The following is a 27,560-nucleotide window of genomic DNA, read 5'->3' on the forward strand; positions in this document are numbered from 1 at the left end:
ATTATGCCCCATTCACTCTTCATACCCGAACTACCTTATCTTGATGCACAAAGTGATGCCCTCAACATCACCCTCTCCATCACTCCCCTATCCATTCGCCAATCTCATACCACTAAACCTGCAGCCCTGGATTACCTCCACAGAATGCTTCTTCTGCCCCTTTGCTTGATCTGCAGAGCACTGCTGGTGGAAATCCAGACACTGGTCCAAACTTGCCCACCTCAAATTCATCTTTGTCCACTTTAACTCTGCCCTGTCTTCAACGTGGCAACATTATTTCCCCGTCCTTATTGATTCCCATGCCCTTTGCCTGCACCAGGTTTTTCAGACATTTAACTCCCTCCTCAAGCCCCCTCCTAATCGCCCCCATCTCTTGCCCCTAATGACCCTGTCACATACTTTACTGATTATTGAAACCATCTGATGTCATCTCTCTAAATTCTCCCCTGCTTTCCTGAAGTCCTTCCCTCCTCCTGCTCTTTCCTTGTCTCCCATCTTTCCCAGCAGTATCTCAAAAGGAGATTTCCCACCTCCTCTCAAAATATACTCCCTCTACCTGACCTCCAACCTCATCCCTTTGCGTCTTATCCAGACATTGCCCCTTCCCTTCTTCCTTCCTTACCACCATCTTCAACCATTCAATGTCCAAAGGCTTCTTCCCCACTGCTTTCAAACATGCTCGTGTGTCCCCTTATCCTAAAAAAATTTCCTATGGCTATTACCCCATCTCTTTCCTACCATTCCTCTCCAAATTCCTTGAGCCAATTGTCTATACCCATTGTTTCTGCTTCTTCTCTTCCAATTCTCTCCTAATCTACTTCCAATCTGACTTCTGTTCCCTCCATTCCAGGGAAACTGCCTTTCCTAAGGTCACCAATGAATCTCCATTTTTCCCAATCCAGTAGCCTCTATTCCATCACCATCCTCCTCGACCTCTCAACTGCCTTCCACACTGGACCACCCCCTTCTCCGGGAAACATCCCACCGTGGCTTCACTGATACTGGCCCCTCCTGGTTCTGTATCTCTCTGGCTGTTCTTTGGCTGGTTCCTCCTCTGTATCCCACCCTGACATTGGGGTCCCTCAAGGTTCAGTTTTGGATTCCCTTCTATTTTCCATCTACTTCTACTCCCTTGGAGAACTTATTCACTCCCATAGCTTCAAGTAGTATCTCTATGTGGATGATTCCCAAATCTACTTCTCTCCATCTCTGCAGTCTCGCATTTCCTCCCGCCAACATCCCACCGGCACCTCAAACATTTCCAAACTAGGACTTCTCATCTTCCCATCCAAACCCTGTCCTTCCCTGACTTTTCCATCACTGTAGACAACACTACCATTTCCCTGTCTCACAAGCCCATAACCTTGGCTTTATTCTCGACTCATTGCTCTAATTCAACCCACATATTGGGAGCCAGAGGTCATAGGTTCTAATCCTGGCTTCTCCACTTGTCAGCTATGTGGCTTTGGGCAAGTCACTTAACTTCTTGGTGCCTCAGTTACCTCATTTGTAAAATGGGGATTTAGACTGTGAGCCCCATCTGGGACAACCTGATAACGTTGTATCTGCCCCAGAGCTTAGAACAGTGTTTGGCATATAGTAAGTGCTTAACAAATACCATTATCATTATTATCATCTGTCACCAGATCGTGTTGGTTCTACCATCACAACAATACTAAAATCCTTCCTTTCCTCGCCATTCAAAATGCTACCAAGTTGATACATCACTTATTTTATCCTGCCTTGATTGCTGTAATCAGCCTCCTTGCTGACCTCCGTAACTCCTACCTCTCCCCACAATTGTCCATACTTCACTCTGCTGCCTGTATTCTTTTTCTAAAAAAAATTCAGCACATATCTCTGCTTTTCAAGAATCTCCAGTGGTTGCCCACCCACTTCCACATCAAACAGAAACTCCTTTCCATTGGCCTTAAAGCTCTCAATCAGCTCACCCCCTCCTACTTCTCCTCACTGATTTTTTCAACAACCCAGCCTGCATGCTCTGCTCCTCTAACTCCAACTGTACCTCGAACTCATCTATCTCACCACTGACCCCTTGCCCTGGTCCTTCCTCCCTCTGGCCTAGAACACCCTCTTCCTTCCTATTCAACAGACCACCACTCTCCCCACCTTCAAAGCCTTATTAGAATCACTTCTCCTCCAAGAGGCCTTCTGTGACTAAACCCTCATTTCCTCTACTTCCTCTTCCTTCTGTGTCACATATGCTCTTAGTTCTGTATCTTTAAGCACTTGATATTCACCCCACCCTCAGCTGCACAGCACTTGTGTACATATCTGTAATTTATTTTAATGTCTGTCTCCCCCTGTAGACTGTAAGCTTCTTGTGAGCAGGTAACATTTTCACACAAGCACGTTGCATTGTACTCTCCCACACTTAGTACAGTGCTCTGCACACAGTAAGCGCTCAGTAAGTACCATTGATTGATTGATTGCTCCAGTTATGCGGACCAACCAGAACTACCCCTGAAAAACAAGCACTCTAGTCCACTTCCCAGAGGATCCGTGCTGCTGCCCCGGACTCCCCACCCATCGAATCTTCTCTTCCCCCATCACTCCGTTCTTCCCTGAGAGGCAAGATCACTGGCCCCTCCCCTACCCCCGTCCTGCACCACCCTAGGGCTGGTAGAGGTGGCTCAGGCTGGGGGCCGGGGCGCGGTTGTCAAATTCCAAATCCAGGAAGCAATCAATCAAGACAATGGATGAGGGCTTGGGAGAGTCCAGTAGAGTCAGCGGACATGATCCCTGCCCTCACAAAGCTTCCAGTCTACTGAGGGAGACAGACACTAAAATACATTTTCAGGTAGGAGGAAGCCACAGAGTGTAAACTATGGACAGGAGGGGTCTGGGGCAGTGAGGGTGGGAGAGAGTGGCTGGGGCTGAGGTGGTGCAGGACGGCTGAAGTGGCAGCTGGAGAGAGGGAGGGGAGATGTGAGGTTTTTCAGGGACACTTCTTGCCGCAAGCCTAGGACTGCCCTGGTACCTGACGTGGGATAAAACAGCTTGCTTTCCCCTCTCCACCTGGCCCATCCCTGATAACCCTCACTCTGCCCCTGCACCCCCTCAGCCACTGCTTGGTGTGGACCCACCCAGGCCGAGGGGCTCAGCTCAGACCCCTGGCCAGAATGGTGTCCTCTTCTCTTCCTGTTATTCTCAGTGGCTTGGACGGGTCTTCCGGGCGAGCCCTGTTTCTCCCACCCAGTTTCTCTAACAATAATAATAATAATTGTGATATTTGTTATCCACTTTATACGTGCCAAGCACTGAACTAAGTGCTGAGATAGGAACAAGATAATCAGATCAGACATAGTCTGTGTTCTGCTCGGCGCTCACAGTCTAAGGAAGAGAGAGAACAGGATTTGAATCCCCATTTTACCAAAGAGGAAGTTGAGGCCCAGAGTAGTGAAGTGACTTGCTCAAGATCATACAGCTGTGAAGTGGCAGAGCTGGGATTAGAAACCAGGTCCTCTTACTGCCAGGCCTGGGCTCTTTTCTCCCCCTGCCCCATTTCTGCAGTGCCCTGTTTGTCCTCCCTGGTTTGGGACATCAGGCCAGGGTTGGAGACGTCACTCATCCCCATGTTAGCTGCAGGGTGCACGTTGTCTGTTTCTGTCTTTTACGCTTTTTGTTCTCCCACACTAAAGGAAGGGGAAAATAAAGACCGAAAAGTGCTGATATAACTTCATTTTCCAGGAGCGGGATCTGCTGAAAACATTTCAGATTCCTGTGGACACCTTGGTTACGTACCTGATGACGCTCGAAGACCACTACCACGGCGATGTGGCGTACCACAACAACATCCATGCGGCTGACGTCGTGCAGTCCACCCATGTACTGCTGTCCACTCCGGCCTTGGAGGTGACCCTCTTCCCAGGCGGGCGGGTGGGGGGCTCTGGTCCGGACCATGACCCCACTCTGTGGGTGCCCCTCAGGCCTCAGGATGGGCCCATCTCCATCCACCTCCCTGGAAAAACAAAGCAGGAGACAGGGAGGGACTCTGGCTGGGAGGCCACTGTCTGCACTCGAAGGTCAAGGACCAGTCCCGTGGTGTGGGACTGGACGATTGACCACCCTATGGGTGGCTGAAGACTGGACCGGCCTCTTCCCCATTTTTCCCCCCTCCCCATGCCCTTTGAACACAGCCACTTGAAACTGTAGACAGTAAGCCCTAGACTGTAAACTCGGTGTGGGCAGTGAATGTGGCTGTTATATTGTTCTATTGTACTCTCCCAAGTACTTAGTATAGTGCTCTGCACACAGTAAACACTCAATAAATATAATTGACTGATTAACTTGAGTGTCTCCCATAAAGCCCCACGGACAGATGACCCGCCAATCCTGCTCAGTGCGTCCCTCGGTCAAGGGACCGGACCAGCTTCAGGCCAGACTCTGTGTGGCCTCACTGGCCTTCCTGAAGCCGGGTCAAGCCTCCACGCACAGGTTTCTGCTTTGCTTCAGTTCCAGAGGGGGTGGGGGGACCCACCCTAGGCAGCTGACTGCGCCCTGAAATGCAGTTGCCAAGCATTCAGTAAATAGTGTGCGGCTGCCAGGCGATTTATCAAAGCCAGTGTCAACTTCACTTCTAATGCTGTTTTAAGATTGGGAGGATAATTTTCAGATGTTACTTTAGCCTCTAATCCTGTACTGCTGTGTATGAGTCAGTGGAGGGAGGACACGGCCCCTCAAACTCAGTGTGGAATCCAGAAAATGTCCCATGTGCTTCGCCACTGGGCTGGTTCGCCTCTAGGAAAATTCCCAGAACTCTTTGGACCTTAGGCGGGTTTGAAAACAAGGCTTTCTCCTCCGAACCCCTTCGGGGACCTTGTGTCCATTTCAGTGTCTTCAAAGAGTGTCACTTTGTGATCAGTCAGTTGTAAAAAATCGGTCAACGGTATTTATTCTGTACTTACTGTGGGTAGAGCACTGTACTAAGCACTTGGGAGAGAACAACACAAAAGAGTTGGTAGGCACGGTTCCTGCCCACAAGGCTTTTACAGTGTATCCTGAGTGCTATTGTGGGCTGAGCACTGCAGTAGGCACTTAGGAGAGTACAGTAGTGTCACCCCCATCATCAAGGAGCTTACAGTCTAGGGGTGGAGCCAGTGGACCGTCACTGTCCGTGAAACTGACTCAGCAGAACTTCCTGATGAGGGAGAAGTCATTTTGGAACATCTTTTCTGCTCTTACGGACACGCACGTTGGTGACGCCGTTTTTGTTTGGGGCTTTTCCAGGCTGTGTTCACGGACCTGGAGATTCTCGCTGCGATCTTTGCCAGTGCGATCCACGACGTGGATCATCCCGGTGTGTCAAACCAGTTCCTGATCAACACCAGTGAGTGCGGAAGTGTGGGGGGATGGGGGTGTACTGTGGGGGAGGGGAGGGAGGAGTGCGGGACGCCTAGTTCGGGATGGCGGGAGGCTCCCTTCCCCACTCTGCCGGCCGCCCCTGGGACGCTTCGGTCTGCAACCCCGGGAAATCAGTCGATTAGCACTTCCCATGTGCCAAGCACTGTGCTCAACACTGGGGTGGATCCAATATCAACAGATTGCACATAGTCCTTCCCTCTAGGGGCCTCAGTTTGAGAGAGAGGAAGAGCAGGGGTTTAATCCTCTTTGGCGGAAGAGGAAAGTGAGGCCCAGAGAGGTTAAGTAATTGCATAGGGTTGTGCAGCAGGCTAGTGGCGAAACCGAGACTCAGATCCAGATTTCCTGACTCCCAGTCCCAGTGCTCACCCCAGGACACACTCTGCACTCTTTTCACTTGGGCTTCTCCCTGCTCAGACACTGGGCTTTGTTCAGTACTGGGCTGGTAGCCAGCTGGTGTAATAATGGCATTTACTGAGTGCCTTCTGTGGGACAGAAATTTTCTACTCAGAGGGAGGTTGACACGTCTATTTATCTATCTACATATCTCTCTATGTAATAATGATAATAATGGTATTTGTTAAGCACTTACTATGTGCAAAGCACTGTAAGCGCTGGGTGTATGCACGCATATATACATCTACACGTGTATATACAAAACCACAGCTATTTATACACACCTCTAATAAAATATGGAGGATGGTCTTAAATCACTAGAAGGACATAAATATGTAAATAAGTGCGAGAGGCAGTTGAAGAGAATATAAGATTTGGGGTGAGGTTTTCTAAGGATTTGAGGTTGGACCCCGGGGGATGAGAGAAGGAAAGAGAGAGCACGAACATACGTGTCCAGCTGGGGCGGAACAAGGAGCGTGAGCCGTCTCTTCCTCCATCGTGGATGGGCTCTGCCGCTGGTTAGGGTGCTGGAGTCAGTGCTCACTGCTGACGTTCTGCTCTCGGGTCCCTGACCTGGACTCAATCAGAAGCTTCTAAGCCCACCTAGTCCGCCCAGAGCGGGAGGGCAAAAGCTTGGAAACTTGCCCCCAGTCAGGTACACATAAAGCTAGGCCCACTGACATTCTGCCTGGAGGCTCCAGAGTCTGTAGAGCCCGTGCACCTGGGGAGGGGGCCGGTCCCGGCTGCAGCTGAGTTCGATCAGGCTGCTCTGCTCCTCCGGGGCAGGCTCAAAGCCAGAGACTGTCAATACCTCCTCTTCCCCCTTACTTCGCTGCCCCACATCTCCCTGCTCACTCTCTTCTGTTGGCCTGTGCCCATCTCAACCCCGGGCTCTGCTCAATGCTGGCCTGGTAGCCAGATTTTAGTGTTAGTATTCTCACCACTGCACTAGGGTTACACTTTGGTTTTCACAGAGTCCTTCCCCATTGGCAGCGTGACCTAGTGGAAAGACCCACGCCTGGGAGTCACTTCACTTCTCTGGTCCTCAGTTTCCTTATCTGTAAAAGAGATGCTCGGTGGGGAACCTGGTCTCCCTCCTCCTTAGACTGGAAGCCCCATGTGGGACAAGGACTGTGCCTGAACTGATTATCTTGTACCAACCCCAGTGCTTTGTCCAGTGTCACTTGTCTCATTTGCTTCTCATGACATTCTGGTCAGGTGGGTGAGGCAGGTGAAAAACTCCCCATTATACTGATGAGGAAACTGAGGTGCAACAGAATTCAGAGACTTGCTCCAAGTCAGACTGCACAGCGGGTACCTGAACTCAGATGTGCTGACCCCCAGACCATACCAGCTCTCCTTACACTGTTCCTGGCACCTCTGCCCCCACCACCCTCCCGTCTTGTCAGCACATTCTGACACCTCCTGGACTTGCCAGTGAGTGAAGGGCCATTGGGCTTCAGTCTAGGGGCACCCTCTACTGCAGAGTAGTGAACGCTCAGCTCTCCTGCATCATCAGTCTGGTGCTTGTAGTGTAATAGTTGTCCTTGGCTGCCATGTGAAGCCCTGACAGTGTAGTGAAGATTCACCTTCAGGTGTCCATGGGGCTGGACGGACCATTGAGAACACCTGCCATCCCAGCCCCACCAGCTATGTGTGTGCATTCATGCGCGCGTGCGTGCACACACGCACACACACACACATATACATATAAATAAATATATATATATATATCATGTTCCCTGTCCTGCAGCCTATTGTGCTTGGCACTGTTGTTGCTTCTGCCTCCCTTCCCTCCCAGCATCTGTGATCCAGCAGAGCTGGTCTTCATGCCGCCCTTGCATTTCTGCATCCAAGGCACTAGGTGACTGGACCCTCCTCACCACACTGTGGCCCCCGGCGCCTTACGATTCTGGGTGGAGTGGCTTTGGATGCTCAAAGACAGTCCCAGAGGGGCCCCAGATGCCCTGACGGGGAGGGGACAGAGGCGGACAGGGCAGGGCAGGGCTGGGCTGGCTAACCTTGTTCTCTTGCAGACTCTGAACTTGCCCTGATGTACAATGATTCGTCAGTCTTGGAGAACCACCATTTGGCTGTGGGCTTTAAGCTGCTGCAAGAGGAAAATTGTGACATTTTTCAGAATCTGACCAAGAAGCAAAGACAATCACTGAGGAAAATGGTTATTGACATTGTAAGTGTGATATTGCTGTTGTGTGACATCATCACTGATGTAAGTGTGGCTGTTGGAGTCCTGTAGAAGGCACCAAAAAACAGCTCTGCAGTGTGCTCCTTGGGAGAGAGGTGGGGCTGAAGCTCCAGGTGGGTAAGGTGGGACTTGAGGGAGCAGGACAGGTACCGGGTGCCAGGGTGACAGGAGAGTCTGGGCCCCGGGTGGTCAGAGCAGGGCAGACCCTAAGCCCCAGGTGGGCAGCATGGAAGGGACCCTTCTCTCCTTCTACAGCCCACCCTGTACCCTCCGCTCCTCCGCCGCTAATCTCCTCCCCGTGCCTCGTTCTCGCCTGTCCCACCATCGACCCCCGGCCCACGTCCTCCCCCGGGCCTGGAATGCCCTCCCTCTGCCCATCCGCCAAGCTAGCTCTCTTCCTCCCTTCAAGGCCCTATTGAGAGCTCACCTCTTCCAGGAGGCCTTCCCAGACTGAGCCCCCTCCTCCCCCCTCCATCCCCCCGTCTTACCTCCTTCCCTTCCCCACAGCACCTGTATGTATGTATATATGTTTGTACATATTTATTACTCTATTTATTTTATTTGTACATATCTATTCTATTTATTTTATTTTGTTAGTATGTTTGGTTTTGTTCTCTGTCTCCCCCTTTTAGACTGTGAGCCCACTGTTGGGTAGGGACTGTCTCTATATGTTGCCAACTTGTACTTCCCAAGCGCTTAGTACAGTGCTCTGCACACAGTAAGCGCTCAATAAATACGATTGATTGATTGATTGATTGATTGGATAGGGAAGGTCCTGGGCCCTGCCCGGGTGGCAGTGGTGAGCAGGTCCCAGGCATCCACACTGTGCCCCACGTGGACAGATTTCCAAGCTGCTGTATGCGCTGGGGTCTTGGATGTGGGTTTTTTTGGTTCTTTGGCTTAGGTTTGGGGTTTTTTTTTTGGTTTGTTTTTATGGTACTTGTTAAGCGCTTACTGTCAAGCTAATCGAGTTGGATACAATCCGTGCCCCACATGAGCCACACAGTCTTAATCCCGATTTTATAGATGAGGTAACTGAGGCACAGAGAAGTGAAGTGACATGTCCAAGGTCACACAGCTGAAAACTAGCGGAGCCTGGACTAGAGCCCAGGTCCTTCTGAGTCCCAGGCCCATGCTCTTTCCACTAGGCCATGCTGATGAGGCATTTCTCTGCCTCAGTTGCCTTATCTTGTAAAGTGGGGGTTGAGACTGTGAGCCCCACATGGGACGATTATGACACCTGTCTACATGTTTTGTTTTGTTGTCTGTCTCCCCCTTCTAGACTGGGAGCCCTTTGTCGGGTAGGGACCGTCTCTACATGTTGCCGACTTGTACTTCCCAAGCGCTTAGTCCAGTGCTGTGCACACAGTAAGCACTCAATAAATACGATTGAATGAATGACAGCCTGTGTCCAACCTGATTTGCTTGTATGTACCGTAGTGCTTGGCTCATAGTAAGCTCTTAATATTTATTACTCTATTTGTACATATTTATTCTATTTATTTTATTTTGTTAATATGTTTTGTTTTGTTCTCCGTCTCCCCCTTCTAGACTGTGAGCCCGCTGTTGGGTAGGGACCGTCTCTGTTGCCAACTTGTACTTCCCAAGTGCTTAGTACAGTGTTCTGCACACAGTAAGCGCTCAATAAATACGAATGAATGAATTAATGAATTTCCTGTGTTCACCTTAATCAATCAGTGGAATTTATTGAGAATAAGGGAATAGTATAGGGAAGCAGCAAGGCCTATTGGCAAGAGCACGGTCTTGGGAGTCAGAGGTCATGGGTTCCAATCCTGGCTCCGCCACCTGTCTGCTGTTTGATCTAGGGCAAGTCACTTCTCTGTGCCTCAGTTACCTCTTCTGGAAAATAGGGATTAAGAGTGTGAGCCTCATGTAGGACAGGGATTGTGTTCACCCTGATTACCTTGTATCTACCCCAGTGCTTAGAACATTGCTTGGCACATAGTAAATGCTTAATACCATAGTTATTATTATTATTATGAAGTGCACACTAAGTGCAGAGCACTGTATTAAGGACTTGGGAGAGTATAATACATTAGATTGGGTAGACATGTCCCCTGTTCACAAGAAGTTTTTTATTTAGAAGGAGAGGCGGACATTAAAATATATTGCAGGTATGTACAAAGGAGGCCTTCCCAGACTGAGCCCCCATTTTCCTCTCCTCCTCCCCATCACCCCCCCCATGCCCTACCCCCTTCTTCTCCCCACAGCACTTGTATATACTTGTACAGATTTATTACTCTATTTATTTTACTTGTACATATTTACTACTCTATTTCGTTAATGATGTGCATATAGCTGTAATTGTATTTATTCTGATGATTTTGACACCTGTCTACATGTTTTGTTGTCTGTCTCCCCCTTCTAGACTGTGAGCCCGTTGTTGGGTAGGGACCGTCTCTATATGTTGCCAACGTATACTTCCCAAGCACATAGTACAGTGCTCTGCACCCAGTAAGCGCTCAATAAATACGATTGAATGAATGAATATGTGCTGTGTAGCTGAAGGTGGGGTGAATATCAAGTAATTAAATGGTACAGATTCAAGTGCATAGATGGTGCAGAAGGGGAAATGAGGGCTTAGTCGGGGAAGGCCTCGTGGGGGAGTTCAGATTTTAGGAAGGCTTTGAAGGTGGGGAGAGTGGTGATCTGTTGTATATGAAGGCGGGGGGGAGTTCCAGGCCAGAGGGAGGACACAGGCAAGATGAGATCAAGGTACAGAGTAGGTTGGCCTTTGGGGCGTGAAGTGTGCCGACGGTTGTAGTAAGAGATTAGTAAGGCAAGGTTGAATGGGGAGAACTGATTGAGCACTTTAAAGTCGATGGTGAGGAGTTTCTGTTGGATGCAGAGGTGGATGGGCAACTACTGGAGGTTCTTGAGGGGTGGGGAGATGTGGACTGAATGCTTTTTCAGAAATATGATCCAGGAAGCAGAGTGAAGTTGCGACCACCAGAGTGGGGAAAGACGGGAGGCTGGGAGGTCAGTGAGGAGGCGGATTCATTCATTCATTCATTCATTCATTCATTCATTCAATCGTATTTATTGAGCGCTTACTGTGTGCAGAGCACTGTACTAAGCGCTTGGGAAGTACAAATTGGCAACATATAGAGACGGTCCCTACCCAACAGTGGGCTCACAGTCTAGAAGGGGGAGACATAGAACAAAACAAAACATATTAACAAAATAAAATAAATAGAATAAATATGTACAAATAAAATAAATAAATAGAGTAATAAATACCTGCAAACATATATACATATACAGGTGCTGTGGGGAGGGGAAGGAGGTAAGGCGGGGGGTATGGGGAGAGGGAGGAGGGGGCTCAGTCTGGGAAGGCCTGGGATGCAGCTGGGGACAGAGGAGAGAGGGGGAGGGAGGGTGTGAGGAGCACAGGATGACAGGAGGGGTAGCAGGCAACTCCCACTGGAGGTTCTGTTGCACCCAGGCCACCTACAGGGAACTGGTATCGTGAAGGGCCCCCTGACACCCTCCATACCCGGGGGGCATTAGCTCCTGCTTCTTCTGCAGATGGGAGCGGCCTTGGGTTCAGCACTGGCTGGCTGCTCCTGGGGCGCCACCCTTGGTACACTGGCAGCTCAGAGGTCTATAGGCAATGCCAAGAGGGAGCAGACAGGCTTTTGTCTCTGGACAGGCCTCTGCTCCACGCATGTGACCTCTGCAAGTTTATGGCGTTTTCCCCGAGGACCCTCTGACCTCTAGAAACAGCAGGGACAGGAGAGGAGCAGCACGAGCCCCAGAGATTCTCCAGGAGCTGTACTGGGCAGGACTGGGTGGAGCTGGGTGGAGTGACTGGTTCCAGGCTCCCATGTTCCCTTGGCAGAGCTGGGGGATCCCGGAGGCCTCCTCTCCCCGAGCATGAGGGGCTCTGTTTCTGGGCTGTTGTGTCATCCCATCCAAGCAACTCTGGAATCGTCCTCTGGCCTCAGTCCTCCGTACTGGTATTACTGGCCATGACACGACTCCTCCTACTGCTGCTTCTAGTAGCATTTGTCGTGCGCCGCGCTTCCCCTCGACCCCCCGGGAAAGCGCCGAGGCTCCGGGGCCGCGTTGCCTTTTGGGGCCCCCCCGGCTCCGCGGGGCCAGGGGAACGGCTGGGGCCGGATCCCCCGGGCCTGGAATGCCCCCAATCCCTCTGCCCATCCTCCAAGCTAGCTCTCTTCCTCCCTTCAAGGCCCTATTGAGAGCTCACCTCCTCCAAGAGGCCTTCCCAGACTGAGCCCCTTCCTTCCTCTCCCCCTCGTCCCCCCTCCATCCCCCCCTTCTTACCTCCTTCCCTTCCCCACAGCACCTGTATATATGTATATATGTTTGTACATATTTATTACTCTATTTATTTTACTTGTACATATCTATTCTATTTATTTTATTTTGTTAGTATGTTTGGTTTTGTTCTCTGTCTTCCCCTTTTAGACTGTAAGCCCACTGTTGGGTAGGGACTGTCTCTATATGTTGCCAATTTGTACTTCCCAAGCGCTTAGTACAGTGCTCTGCACATAGTAAGCGCTCAATAAATACGATTGATGATGATGATGATGATGTGCCTGCTTGGTGAGGTACAATGTACTAGGTGGTTGGGGAGCACGAATAACAAAGTGAGCCACATTCCCTGATGTGCCCTGGTCTCGGTGCTGTTGGCCATTGTGCCCACCAGTCTTGGGGTGCTTGTGGTATCAAGGCTCACAGCTAGGGCACCCCACCCCATACTGGCTATCCTCCCTCCCCACAAACTGAGGCAGGGCATGTCCTTTCCCTCCAGGTGCTGGCCACAGACATGTCCAAACACATGAACCTTTTGGCTGACTTGAAAACGATGGTCGAGACCAAGAAGGTGACAAGCTCGGGCGTTCTCCTCCTGGATAACTACTCAGACCGGATTCAGGTAAGGCGGATCCTGGAGCTGTCCCTGGGGCTCTGCACGCTTCCCGGATCCCGGTCAGTGCTCGGTACAGTTCTCCTTCCCCGGGGACTGCCAGTTGACAGTGCCAGGTGGGGAAGCTCCTGCTCCACTGAGAGTAAACCTTGCCCTCCGTGGATTTCAGGAGGTTGTTTCACAGCTTCCCAGTTGTAAATGGGGGCAGAAATCTTCCGGTCTTCCAGGGCACGAGGACAAAGGTCTGGTCCTGGGTTCCATCATCTGAGATCCTGAGGGAACAAGTCTGGCCTCTGGAATCCAGAGGGAGCAGGTCAGGCCTCCGGGGGCCCTGAGGGAGTGAGTCTGGCCTCCGGGATCTCGGAGGAGTGACCAATTTCCAATTTTCATCATGCCCCTTTGGCATCCATGCCCAATTCACTTTTTCTTGATGCACAACCTCACACTCTCAACCCCGCCCTCTCCACCAAACTCAACTCCCTTACTCCCCTGTCCCTCCACTGATCTCATGCCACTCACCTGGATCACCTCCACAGTTCAATTCCTCTGCTCCTGTGCTTAAGCTGCGGAGTGCTGCTGGTGGAAATCCAGACATCAGGCCGACCTGGACCACCTCAAACTTACCCTCATCTGCTTTTTAACTTGACTCTCCTCTGCCCAGCAACATTACTTCTCCATCATTACTGACTCCCAAATCCGTGGCCTAAACCAGCTGGTTCAGAGTTTTAACTCCCCCTGCAAACCCTCATGCCCCACCTCCCAATCTCTTGCCTCTAATGACCTGACCACATATTTTATTGATAAAATTGAAACCATCAGGCATGCTCTCCCCAGAATCTCCCCTGCTTCTCCAGTCACTCTCTCCTTCTGCCAAGTCTTTGACTCTCCCGTCTTTCCCAGCAATAGTTCGAGGCGATTGCCTGCCTACTCTCAAAACCTACCACTTCTACCTGCTCTGACCCCATCCCTTCACATCTTATCTTATCTTATCTTGCCCTTCTTCCTTCCCTGATGGGCATCTTCAACCTTTCCAGTGGCTCCTTCCCCACAGCTTTCAAATAGGCTCCTATCTCCCCTATCCTAAAAAAAAAAAAACCCTCCTCTGATCCCATGGTCCCTCTGGTTATCACTCCATCTTCCTCCTACCATTCCTCTCCAAATTCCTTGAGCAAGTTGTCTACAAAAGCTGACTCTACCTCCTCTCCGATTCTCTCCTGGACCCCCTCCAGTTTGGCTTATGCATTCTTAAGTTCACCAAAATTACTCTCTCTAAGGTCAGCCAGTCAGTCAGTCTTATTTATTGTGTGCAGAGCACTGTACTAAGCACTTGGGAGAGTACAGTATAACAAATTTACAGATACATTCCCTGCCTACAACGAACTTACAGTCTAGAGGGGGAGACAAACATTAATAGCAGTAGATAAACTACAGATATGAATATAATTCAGTTGTATTCATTGAGCACTCACTGTGCAGAGCACTGTACTAAGTGCTTGGGATAGGACAATATAACAATAAACATACACATTCCCTGTCCACAATGAGCTAGGTCACTAGGTCCCCTACTACTTTGCCTTCTTTTCATTCATTCATTCAGTTGTATCTGTTGAGTGCTTACTGTGTGCAGAGCACTGTACTGAGCGCTTGGGAAGTACAAGTTGGCAACATATAGACACGGTCCCTACCCAACAACGGGCTCACAATCTAGAAGGGGGAGACAGACAACAAAACCAAACATGAGGTCAGGTGTCAAGTCATCAGAATAAATAGAAGTAAAGGTAGATGCACATCATTGACAAAACAAATAGAATAGTAAATATGTACAAGTAAAATAAATAGAGTAATAAATCTGTACAAACATTTATACAGGTGCTGTGGGGAGGGGAAGGAGGTAGGGCGGGGGGATGGGGAGGAGGAGAGGAAAAAGGGGGCTTAGTCTGGGAAGGCCTCCTGGAGGAGGTGAGCTCTCAGCAGGGCTTTGAAGGGAGGAAGAGAGCTAGCTTGGCGGATGTGCGGAGGGAGGGCATTCCAGGCCAAGGGGAGGACGTGGGCCAGGGGTCAACGGCGGGACGGGCGAGAGCGAGGCACAATGAGGAGGTTAGTGGCAGAGGAGCAGAGGGTGCAGGCTGGGCTGTAGAAGGAGAGAAGGGAGGTGAGGTAGGAGGGGGCGAGGTGATGGAGAGCCTTGAAGCCGAGAGTGAGGAGTTTTTGTTTGATGCGTAGGTTGACTGGTAGCCACTGGAGATTTTTGAGGAGGGGAGCAACATGCCCAGAGTGTTTCTGCACAAAGGTTATCCGGGCAGCAGCATGAAGTATAGACCGAAGTGGGGAGAGACAGGAGGATGGGAGATCAGAGAGGAGGCTGATGCGGTAATCCAGTCGGGATAGGATGAGAGATTGAACCAGCAAAGTAGCGGTTTAGATGGAGTTGGTTTCCTACTACAATTTCCTACTACAATCCAATCCACATACTCTGCTCCTTTAATGTCAATCTACTCACTGTACCTCAAGCTCATCTTTCTTACCACCAGCCTCTTGTCCACATCCTCCTTCCTATTCCCTTGAACTCCCACCTCCTTCATATCTGACACCACCACTCTCCCTACCTTCAAAGTCTTACTAAAATTGTATCTCCTCTAAGAGGTCTTCCCTAACTAAGCCCACATTTCCCCTACTCCCTCTCCCTTAGGTGTCACCTGTGCTCTTGAATCCGTATCCTTTAAGTACTTTTCACCCCACCCTCAACCCCACAACAGTTACATACTTACCTGTGATTTATTTTAATGTCGTCTCCCCCTCTAGACTGTAAACTCCTTGTGGGTAGGGAGCTGGTTTGCTAACTTGATTGTATTGTACTCTCCCAATCATCATTTGAGAGTACTCAATCATATTGATTGAGTGTTCATTATGTGTAGAGCACTGTACTAAGTGTTTGGGAGAGCTCGTTGTGGGCAGGGAATGTCTGTTTATTGTTCTCTTGTACTCTCCCAAGCCCTTAGTACACTGTTGTACTCAATAAATACGATTGATTGACTGACAGTATAACAGAATTAGCAGACTCATTCCCTGCCCATAATGAACTTACAGTCCAGAGGGGGAGACAGTCATTAAGCGCCTACTGTAGTGCTCTGCCACAGTAAGTGCTCAATAAATGCCATTGATTGTTTGATGGATTGACCCTGAGCAAAGGCTGTGCATGCCGGTTTCAGGTCCTCCAGAACATGGTACACTGTGCAGATCTGAGCAACCCAACCAAACCCCTGCAGCTGTATCGGCAGTGGACAGACCGCATCATGGAAGAGTTTTTCCGGCAGGGAGACCGGGAGCGGGAGCGGGGCATGGAGATCAGCCCCATGTGTGACAAGCACAACGCATCGGTGGAGAAGTCCCAGGTAATCCCGCTGACCTCTGGGTGGGGGCTCGGCCACCCACCGTACAGAGTGGACCTGCTGCTCTATATGTGGGCTGCTTCTCCCCTCCACTTCTCTTTCTCCTCTTTTCTCACCTCTGCTCTTCTTCCTTCCAAAAGAATGATCCTTGTTTCAGTGGTTGCTGGGCCGTTGAGTCAAAATCCAGAGTTGCACATGAGTCAGAAATTCTGTCCCTGAAAGCATAGGAGCCAGAGCGATTCTCTCCCTTCACCCGTGAGCATGCTGGGGAAGTAAAATCCGGGCAAGCATCCCCACCTTGGCCTACCTTGAGAGAGACTTTCACCCCAGCCTGAGGGTTATGGCTCCTGAGCATCAAGTATCATTCAGACCCTGCTTCCTGCTGACTTGAAACTGAGCTTAGACACTTCAGAAGGAGCTTTGGGACTGAGCGGCTCTTTCCCAGGATAAGGGGGTTCTGGGCCATGATCCAGTCTGGGTTTTCCATGCTGGTAGTTTGTCTTAATGTCTGTTTCCCCTGCTTAGACTATAAACTCTTTGTGGGTAGGGATTGGGTCTACCAACCCTGATGTATTGTACTCTGCCAAGCGCTCGGTACGTTGCTCTGCATGCAGTAAGTGCTCAATAAATACCATTGATTGATTGTGGTTAACAGAGGGGTTTCAGATGGAATTATTATTAATACTAACAATAATAATAATAGTAGTGGTAATAAGAAGTAGACTAGTGTTTGTTAAGCACTTAGTGTGGGTCAAGCATGTTAGCAGCGTGGCTCAGTGGAAAGAGCCCGGGCTTTGGAGTCAGAGGTCATGGGTTCAGATCCCAGCTCTGCCAATTGTCAGCTGTGTGACTTTGGGCAAGTCGCTTAACTTCTCTGTGCCTCAGTTACCTCATCTGTAAAATGGGGATTAAGACTGTGCGCCCCACATGGGACAACCCGATCACTCTGTAACCTCCCCAGTGCTTAGAACAGTGCTTTGCACATAGTAAGCACTTAATAAATGCCATCATTATTATTATTATTATTTTCAGCCCTAAATCCAAGCCTAAAGAGCCCCCGGAGTCACTGAAGGAGCACCCAGACCCCAGTCACCTTTCCCTGGATCCTAAAGCCCTCTAGATTTCTCATTCTTCTACCATGGGGTTGGGGCATCTGACTCACTGCACCCCAAGTCCCTGTGGCCCTTTTGGTGCTACTGAAGGCATCTCCCCAAAGCACAGAGGTCATCGGGGACTAGCCTATCACCCCCTCCTCAGGACTGGCTCCAGAAAGCCCAAAGTTTACAGCGTTCCCACCCACATCTCACCAGGTCACGGGCCTTCCTGACACCTAGCATTTCTCCCCCAGTCCTCACTACAGGCAAACACCAAAATCTAAGATCGTTATAATATTTAGTATATTTAAATTAAGGTAACTTCCCTGAATCTAGTTCTTCCCCCCAGTACCTTCTGAACTTACCTGGAGGCATCCAAGGGCTCAGGTTCTCCTTAGAGGCAGGAGCCTTACTCCTCTGGAGTCCTGGCCGCTGGACTCCAAACCTCCAGAGATCCTCTCCAGCAACTTCCTGTGCCCTGTGTCCACCCAGGGTCCACAGCATGAGCTTTCCCTGTGTCCTGCTCTCAGAAAGGTGAAGTGATTTTCCCAAGGTCACACAGCAGGCAAGTGGCAGAGCCGGGATTAGAACCCATGACCCTCTGACTCCCACTACGCCATCCTGGCTCCACCACTTGTTTGCTGTGTGAACTGGGGAAAATCACTTCACTTCTCTGGGCCTCAGTTACCTTATCTGTGAAATGGGGATTGAGACGGTGAGCTCCACATGGGACAGGGACTGTGTCCAGCCCGATTTGCTTTTATCCACCCCAGTGCTTAGTACAGTGCCTGGCACATAGTAAACGCTTAACAAATACCACAATTATTATTATTGTTGTTGTTCATGTTATTATTATTAGTCTCTGTGCGTCTGTTACCCAGTCTGTAAAATGGGGATTAAGACTGTGAGCCCTATGTGGAACAGGGACTGTGTCCAATCTTGTCTTTACCCCAGCACTTAGTATGATGCCTGCACGTAATAAGAGCTTAACAAATACTGCTGAAAAAAGAACAGTCTAAGTGTTTCCCAGCAGCCCAATCCAGGCACCTCCCTCACGTCCCTGAGAGCTCCAAACAGATAGTGCTGGGACAGTGACCTTCTCCAAACCGTAGGAAGTTGACCACCCCAACCTGGTTTCCAGTGTTTTCAGGAACGAAGCTCTCTCACCTCCGAGTGTCTTCACTGCTGCTGGAACCTCTTAAACCTTGTCTTGCAATCAGTCAGTCATATTTATTGAGCATTTGCTGTGTACTAAGCATTTGGGAGAGTCCACTAGAACAGAGTTGGTAGACAAGCTCCCTGCCCACAAAGATCTGACAGTGACAGAGGCCAAGCTGCCTGTTGGAGTCAGCAGGAGCTCACCCCCTGTTCTCAGCCAGAGCTGAGCTCCAGGCCGTCCCCATCCCTGAAGGCTGCCACAGGGACGAGCACAGTTTTGAGGTTCCCAAGGGATCTGAGAGATCTGGGCGGAGTACTCTCTGGGCACAGCCTCAATGTTCAGTCCAGTAACCTTGCCGCCCCTTCTCTCCCCTACTGCCCAAGCTCACAGTTCAACCCTCGGCATCGACTCACTCCCGGCAGGTCTTACTTTTGAGCCGCTCCTCTTGCTGCTCGGCACCCCCTCGGTCAACAGGCGTCTGCTGCTCTGAGGTCCAAGAACTGCCTGGGGAAAATTCTTAAAAATCCTCCCCCCATTTAGTCCTTTTTTTCCCCTCTGCCCACCAGCCGTGTGGGTGAGGAGCACCTCTACCAGAGCCTGGAGAGTGAAAAGGGCTTATCTGATCCATGTTCACCTCCCCAGTGCCGGCTACAACCCCACAAGGGTCTCATCCTGATTCAGCACCTTGGGCAGCCCCTTCTGCAGGCCCCCTTCGATGTACACTTGGAGTCAGGTTTCTCAGAACTTTGATTCTGGGGCCCTTTTATATTAATAATAATAATAATGATGGCATTTGTTAAGCGCTTACTATGTGCAAGGCACTGTTCTAAGTGCTGGGGAGGGTACAAGGTGATCAGGTTGCCCCATGTGGAGCTCACAGTCTTAATCCCCATTTTACAGATGAGGTAACTGAGGCACAGAGAAGTTACGTGACTTGCCCCAAAGTCACACAGCTGACAAGCGGCGGAGCCGGGATTAGAACCTATGACCTCTGACTCCCAAGCCCATACTCTTTTCACTGAACCACGCTTCTTCCCCTATTAGCTGGTAGGGTCAATTGCACCCCAACTTCCACCGGCTCCTTGGGACAGGACCGGCCTTTCTTAAGTAACCTGTTTTCCATCAGCCACAGGCTGCTATCATTAGCCTTCCATTTGTATAATTCCCCACTCCCACCCCCATTTCCCCCCACACACTCCCCTTTTCCTGGACTCTTTCCTTATCCTCCGCATCTATTTTCTCCAGCCACTTCCTATCCAGGTCCAGCTCTATCCAGCAATCAATTGTATTTGTCTGGCATGGCTGCAGCCTCCGGCCTCTAAACTGCTACCCAAAGCAGTGGGGGTCTACTGGACTCTTCTGAACCCAGCCACCCTGAATTTACCATAATCCTTCACAGCTGCTTGTGCCATCATTGCATCAACTTCTGCCATCGTTCCCTGACAGGCTTGTAATGAACGCCGTAGAGTCAGCTTCATGCAGTCTCTTTGAGCAGGTTGCTAGCTTGACCGTTGCTAGACCAGTCTGGGGATCATCACCCACCCTATAAAGTCAATATGCCTCGGCCAGTGGGTGCGTTCCTGAACCATATCCCGCTCGGTTTGTCCCCAGAATTCTGCTTCCTCACGCTTTTCTTTTTGTATCTCCCACTCCCAAGTCGTCCCTCTGCAATCCAGAGGTCTTGCTGACTGTTTTTTGGGGGTCACGTCTGATGGAGGAGAAGGGTGGATATGGTTTGGACATACAGATTTGAGTTCTGTAGCAACGATCACCTTTAGGAAGTCTGACCCCTGGGTACTAGCTGAGATACTTGTCTCCTGGCATCTTCCCCGGAGGGCATTTCTTTTCATTGCTAAGACGGTGGCTCTAGTCTCATCCACCTGCCATTATTCTTCCAATCTGATTAGGCCGTCCTCTAGTGGAGTCCCATTCATTCATTCAATCGTATTTATCGAGCACTGTACCAAGTGCTTGGGAGAGTACAGTATAACCATAAACAGACACATTCCCTAACCACAAGGAGAAACCAGACCTCAGAAAACTTTGTTAGTCAATTAAGAAAAAGTATTTGTGCACTTGAAAAACCTTGAAGTTCCCCACTGGATTATGAACGACTTTCGTAAAGGTCAAATTTTGCTGCTTCCCCTCCCAGGCCTCTGGCTCTCTGTTGCTCCCAGTGGTTGTTTGCGGTAAAACCGCTAACCTCTTTGTCTCCGGAGAAATCATTCATTCATTCATTCATTCATTCAATCGTATTTATTGAGCGCTTACTGTGTGCAGAGCACTGTACTAAGCCCTTGGGAAGTACAAATCGGCGATATATAGAGACGGCCCCTACCCAACAACGGGCTTCCAACCTCCCATTCCCCATTTTTGGAATTCTGAAATTTTCACAAACCCCAGGTCAGTGCCACATGATTCGATCCTCGTCGCTGGAGACCACATATGACGTTCCCCTGGGGCTTTCAGCCCAAAATCCTAGCCTAAAGAACCCCTGGAATCACTGTAGCAGCCCCAAAGCCCCCCAGATTTCTCGTTCTTCTGCAGGGTTGGGGCATCGTACTCATTGCACCCTAACAATCCAGTTTACACTACCTTTCCCTGGATCTGTTACTTCCCTACAGATGTCCCGGACTCCTCTCTCTCAGGGCAGGAGTCCTGCTTCTCTGGAGTCCTGGATCCTCCAGGGATCCTCTCCTATCCCTTCCTCATGCCTTGTGTCCATCCAGGGTCCATGGCAGAGTTTTTCCCATGTCCTGCTTTCCCAGGCACACAGTTCACCTTCCCTTGTCCCAAGAAGGTCAAGGTTTTCCTTCTGCTGCCCAACCTGCCCCTCTTTTTCCTCCCCAATCCCTCCCTCTGATTGGTTGGGTTACACTTTTTTAAATAGTATTTGTTAAGTGCTTACTATGTGCCAGGCACCGTACTAAGCGCCGGGATAAATACAAACTAATCAGGTGGGGCACAGTCCATTTCCCACCTGGGGCTCTCAGTCTCAATTCCCATTTCACAGATGAGGTAACTGAGCCCCAGAAAAGTGATTTGCCCAAGGTCATACAGCAGACAAGTGGCAGAGCCAGCTTTTGAACCCAGGTCCTTCTGACTCCCAGGCTCGTGCTCTACTAGGCCATGCTGGGGGGCACTCCTGGCTTCCTCCTTCCTCTCCTAAGTGTGGAAGTGGTTGTCACAACTAAGTTCTGGGGTAAGTACAAGGTCAGCAGGTCGGGCACAGTCCCTGGCCGTCACTGGGCTCACAGTCTAAATAAGAGGGAGAACAAGTGTTGAATCCCCATTTCACAGAAGAGGAAACTGAAGCCCAGAAAAGTGAAGCGACTTGCCCAAACTCACACAGCAGGCACTTGCTGCAGAGGCAGAGGTGGGATTAGAACCCAGGCCCTCTGACCCCCAGGCTCGTGCTCTTTCCGCTTGGCCAAGCTACTTCTCCTGACCTTCACTGACTTTTTCACAGGTAGAAGCAGCATGGCCTAGTGGAAAGAGCACAGCACAAGCCTGGGAGTCAGAGCATTTGGGATCTAATCCCAGCTCCGCCACTTGTCTGCTGTGTGATGTTGGGCAAGTCTCTTAACTTCTCTGGGCCTCAGTTACCTCATCCCTAAAATGGAGATTAAGACTGTGAGCTCTATGTGGGACATAGACTGTGTCCAACATGATTAGTTTAAATCTACCCCAGTACTTAGAACGGCGCTTGACACATAGTAAGTGCTTAACGAGTACCTTAAAAAAAAAAGTGGAGTGGGACCATGATTCAGTCCATGTTTTCCTTGTCTCCCATCCTGGTTGTAACATTTGCGAGGTGGGGTGACCCTGGCTGTGATCTGGTCCGTGTTTTCTATGTCTCACCATCCTGTTTTGCCTCTGCCCTGGGACAGGTGGGGTTCATAGACTACATTGTTCATCCTCTCTGGGAGACCTGGGCTGATCTGGTCCACCCCGATGCCCAGGACATCTTGGACACACTCGAGGACAATCGCGAATGGTACCAGAGCACAATCCCACAGAGCCCCTCTCCAGCCCCCGATGACTTGGAAGAGGGTTTGCAGGGCCCAGCGGAGAAATTCCAATTCGAGCTGGCCCTGGAGGAGGATGGTGAGACGGACACGGAGAAGGACAGTGGGAGCCAGGTGGAAGAAGACACCAGCTGCAGTGACTCCAAGACTCTTTGTACCCAGGACTCGGAATCCACTGAGAACCCATTGGACGAACAGGTGGGCGAGGAGGCTGAGGGCCGGGAAGAGCAGGAGCAGGAGGAGGAGGAGGAGGAGGAAGAGGAGGAGGAGCAGGATCAGATTGAACCTTTTGTGATCGAACGAGATCGTTGCCCTGACACGTAACGGTGTGAAGACTGACCCTGTGTCTCCTCCTCTCTTCCCTTATTGTCTCCCCGCCCTGCCCCCTCCCCCTCCCTCTGTCTTTTTAAAGTCAGACATATCTCCACGTCCCCGCCGTGGCCACCCTTCCCCCTGCTCCCCGCCGTGGTCACGCCTTAGTGTCACCTGCCGGGAAGCTTGTTGAGCAGCCCTGACCTTGACCCCTCAGTTTGGCACTCAGGAATATTGTATCCGCAATCTTCACCCTTGTGGCAGGCAGCGGAGCGAGTGGCAAGGGGGGCCGTGCCTGCGGTGGCCACCATGCCCGCAGCGGCCCTCTGACCAGCCGGCGGCTAAGGGGTCTGGCCAGGCAGGTAGGCACAGGTCACTCCATGGCACCGCCTGGAGAGCCCAGCGTGCCCTACCCGGCGGCTCTTTTACTTTGAGTTTTTTTAAGTCCTAGGAGCGACTCAAAGTGGAGCAGCTAGCAGGGGCGTTCCAAGCGGGGGCGTTCCAAGCGGGGGCATTCTGAGCAGGGGCATTCCGACCGGACACCGGACTGCGGTGGGCTTTTGCTCACCCGCTGCCGGTCGGAAGAAGATGAGCTGCAGAAACAGTGGCATTTTCTCACTCCAAGTCTTCCTGATGCTCACCTGCCCACCTGCCCACCTGCCCCGGGGCTGCGGGGCCCACCGCTCCGCGGGGCCGCATCCAAGGACCGAGGCCTTTTGTAGCGAGGCGGATGGAGGGGGCGATTCTGTAGAACAGACAGACAGGGTACATACAGAACCTTCGTCGGCCACCAGTTGTCTTTTCCAAGGAGTGACTGGCCAGTTTTGAGGACAGATCTGTGCTACACTGGATTATATTTCTAATTTTAGAATTTTTTTTGCACCTTAGATTTTCACAGCAAATAACCAACCCGTAGCGATTTGCGTTTTGTATCCGGGTGACCTCTGTGGGGGCGGCAACCAGTTGGAAGCTTTTCGGGAGGAGCCAGGTGACCTGGCTTCCATTTCACCCTTCTAGACCAGGTCCGCCTCTCTGTCCATCTGTCTGTCCGCCCATCTTTCTGGTGCCCGGAGCCACTGCTGCCCATCTGACTCGTGGCCAGGAGCGTCTCAGGAGCGCATGGCTCACCCTGAGTGTCATGGTGGGCGGGGGAGGCGGGATTCCAGGGAGCACTGGGGAGGCAGGGATTTTCCCGCTGGTCTCTTCTGAGGCTCAGTTGGGCCATATGCTGGAAGGACCGCTCTGGACAGGATGTGTTTCCGTCATGCTCAAACCAGTTGGTGGGGGCGGACGGCCCTCCCAGTGCCCCTCTGTTGCCCGGAGCCACATGAGTGCTTCTGCTGCCGGTGATCCCAGGGCCCCGGCACTTGGCCTTCCGCCATTTGCCCTCACACCCAAGCTGGCCTGTAGTGTGGGAGAAAGAACCGGGGCCCCAACCCAGGCCCGGCCAGCCACTGCCAGAGGCCATTTGGGAGCCCCACGCTGGCCTGGGATGGGCAGCGGGGAGCCCGGGCCCCCGGACGAGCCAGCGTCCCTGACCAGACACGGCTGACTCGTTGAGCCTCGCTTCTGAGAGAAACTGCTTGTACGGCGGCCATGGTGGGGGGGGATGAGTGGGCGGGGGGGTCAGATGGCTCCAGACAGCCAGCCAGCTCAGACCGGACCGGACTTGACCGGCAGCCTCACATCAATACCGCCCAGTTTGTAAATGCAATCGACCGGGTCCCAGGGCTTCCACCGTCTTGTTCAGCCTGGGTTCTGCCCCCATAGGCACCGCCATGAGTCGGGGTCGGAGTCCGTCCTCACCCCCATCTGGGATCGGATGGGGACGTAGCCAGGGGAGAGGAGAGAAGATAGTGGGCATGGAAAAATGGGTCTTTTTACAATGTAGCATCTGCCTGGGAGAACCTGGACGATGGGTGTAGGCAGGGGCCGGGGGAGGAGGTCAGTACACCTGCTGCCTAAATCCATGCGAGGGATGCCCCAGTTCTGGCCACAACTGACTGGCGGGAGTTGGGGTGGCCTCAGCTTTGGTCCAGGAGCCAGGGTCAGGTGGGGGTCAAATCCCTAGGATGCGAGGAGTCCCATCTGTCCAGTGAAAGTGGGAGCGTAAGGGTGCCGGACTGGACGGGCTGGGCCAGGGTGGTGGGGGGGATGGGGAGTGGAGCAGGGACTGGCCACCGTCCAGCTTGCGGTTGGATTTTTTCGGTCTCAATCTGGCAGAAGAGGTCACCACCCCGGGGAGAAGTGAGACGCGGATGCCGCTGTGCCATCATTAGGGCCGCAGCTCATCCCCACTCCCCCTCTCCCAGGAGGCCTCTGTCCCCCACCCCCCCGGTTCCCCACCCCTTTAGCCTGTAGAGGCCCTGCTGAGTGCCTGGAATCTTAATAATGATAAAAGCAATAGCCGTCCCTAAACCAGACACTCGAACGGGTAAGACCTGCACTAACGGGAGACCAGTCCTGCACACGCATCGCTACACAGCGAGCCAATGACTACCCCCCTCCCCAGGAACCTGGGGGCATCAAATGCACTGTACAGCCCCCCACCCCCTCCCCCAACAGCCAGGGGTCACCATCCTCTCCATTCCCCCCAGCAGCTTTGGGGCGAGGCCAACACTCCCTCCCCGACCCTCCAGCAGCCTCAAGGCTCAGGTCATCGCTCCCCATTCCCCCATTCCCCCCCAGCAGCCACAGGACTTAGCCCAACCCTCCCCCATCTCCCCAGCAGCCTCAGGGCGCAGCTCCATGCACGGATTTCCAAAGGGTACCCCCCCACACCGCCCTCCTACCCTCTCCCCGAAAGGGTATCCTCTACAAAGGACTTCACAAAAAAAAAAAAATCTTTGCTGCAAGAAAGTGCAACGTGGGGCCCTATAGAGCCGAAAGGGGCAGAAATCCGGGTCTGCAGAGAACAGTCGTCCCCCGACTCCATCCCCGCCTCCCTGCCCCAGGCGTGTTAGCCGTGCGGTCCCCGAGCACAGCGGCACCGTGCTTAGGGTGCCGGTTTCCTTTGTGTCATTGCTCAAATTTGTGACACGACCGTGTAGGCAGAGCAGATGCTGCCGGAAAAACTTGAATGAAATGCATTTTGCAGAAGGCTTTGTGATCATTTTTTAATTCATTATTTATTTTGTGCAGTGTGTGACTTCTCACCAAATGACCTTATCCGTAATGCAGTCCTGTTTGTCTGTTTACAACCACGTATTTATTGTAATGTACATACTGTAATGTTAATTGTAAATTTTGAGTTCTCATAAGTCATCGCCCGTGACGGGGTGGTGTGGAGATATTTGGAAACTCTTGGTGAGAGAATGAATCGTGCAAACACTTACTCCTTGGATATTTTTTCCTGCTGCTGCACTATTCTACGACATCAACTTTAGAGCTTGTGGATGGAAGGTTCGACGAGATGAGATGGATCGCAAAGCGGCAGGGCTTTGGTCCCAGGGCTGTGCCTTAACTCTAGACTTGATTTAATTCTCTTTTGCTGCATTTGGCGGTGGGAGCGGGGGTTTTGGCCGCCCGACAGGCGGTTTCTGACCCAGCGGGTGACCGGCGGGAGCCGTTTGCCTGAAGCCCAATTTCCACCCTGCCCCTCTCGGGTGGGAGTCGCACCAGTGGTCATGGCGCTGTAGGGTTGTGCCAGCGGGGTCCACCGCCCTGACTCCCACAAGCACACGGGACGGGAAGCCCCAGGCATTCCAGCTCACCTCCTGGGTAGTCGGATGGCAGGTGAAAGTCGGGGAGCCAGGGGTGCTTTCTGCGTCCCTCCAGTGTCCGTGGACAGCAGGACACCCGTGCCCGGGCCCATCCCCTCCCTATAGTGGCCATACACGGCAGGGTGTTCACGCCCAGAATCCATCCGCTCCCTGGCGTGTCCACGCACCGCCGGATATACGCCCAAGGTCCGTCCACGCCCTGGGGTGCCCATGCGCACCCGGACATCCATGCCTGGGGTCCACCAACTCCCTGGTGCCCGTGCACAGCTGGACATCCACGCCTGCAGCCGGAGACGCCCATAAGATAGGACTGGTCGTACCGACGAGCCTTTTCCTCCGCTGGCATGTGCGGCCTAGGCAGCGTTTGGGGACGCGTCGGGGTGAGGCGTGGGCCGGTGCAAGGGAAGGGTGGTCCGGCAGGCGGGAGGGCAGACAGGCAAGCACTCCATCCCCATTCCTCCAGTAGCGCCCACCCGTCCATCTGTGGGAAGGGGCACTGGTCGGTGGGAGGGGAGGCTCTCTTTCAAGGAAAAACATAATCTCCCTTTTTTGACACAAACTGTAGATCTTAGCAGCCCTGGCCCAAAGGAATTTAATTACTGTGGTTTTAAACGGTAGGAAAGGGACACTGTAACAGCCACCAAATACCTGAACGTTGTTCGTGTTTTTAATTTTGTTTTCCCTTGGGTTGTCTGTGGAGTGGCGACTTGTGTGGACCCTGCAGATGCTGATCCCAGTCTCTCCTCCAGCCCCCGGGCCCTGGGCCCACCACCGTAACCTTTCTCTGAGATTTTTTATATGCAATGAAATAAAAGCATGGGTTGATTCTGCCTCTGTCCACGTGACTGCTTTTCCTGTTACATTTGCCCGCATGACCCTAAGCACTCAGACCAGCTGTGACTGGACAGAAACGAGGGTCCGAATGGAGACAGAAACTGAGCCTTTGGTGGCCCAGGTAGC

The 27,560-nt window shown here is 51.8% G+C and overlaps 1 protein-coding gene across 2 annotated transcripts in view; it reads left to right on the forward strand.

Moving 5' to 3' along the window:
* PDE4D (phosphodiesterase 4D) overlaps positions 1–27,436 on the forward strand; it is a 179,601-nt gene extending 152,165 nt beyond the window's left edge. For both annotated transcript variants that reach the window (XM_038765439.1, XM_038765438.1), the window contains exons 10-15: positions 3,712–3,876; positions 5,251–5,350; positions 7,815–7,969; positions 12,783–12,905; positions 16,106–16,288; positions 22,429–27,436. In XM_038765439.1, the coding sequence (XP_038621367.1) occupies positions 3,712–3,876; positions 5,251–5,350; positions 7,815–7,969; positions 12,783–12,905; positions 16,106–16,288; positions 22,429–22,890 (1,188 nt within the window). In that variant the 3' untranslated portion in view covers positions 22,891–27,436. The remainder of the gene's footprint in view (positions 1–3,711; positions 3,877–5,250; positions 5,351–7,814; positions 7,970–12,782; positions 12,906–16,105; positions 16,289–22,428) is intronic.
* Positions 27,437–27,560: the final 124 nt, after the last annotated feature.

The sequence above is a fragment of the Tachyglossus aculeatus genome, chromosome 23 (assembly GCF_015852505.1).
Source record: "Tachyglossus aculeatus isolate mTacAcu1 chromosome 23, mTacAcu1.pri, whole genome shotgun sequence".
NCBI lineage: Eukaryota > Metazoa > Chordata > Mammalia > Monotremata > Tachyglossidae > Tachyglossus > Tachyglossus aculeatus.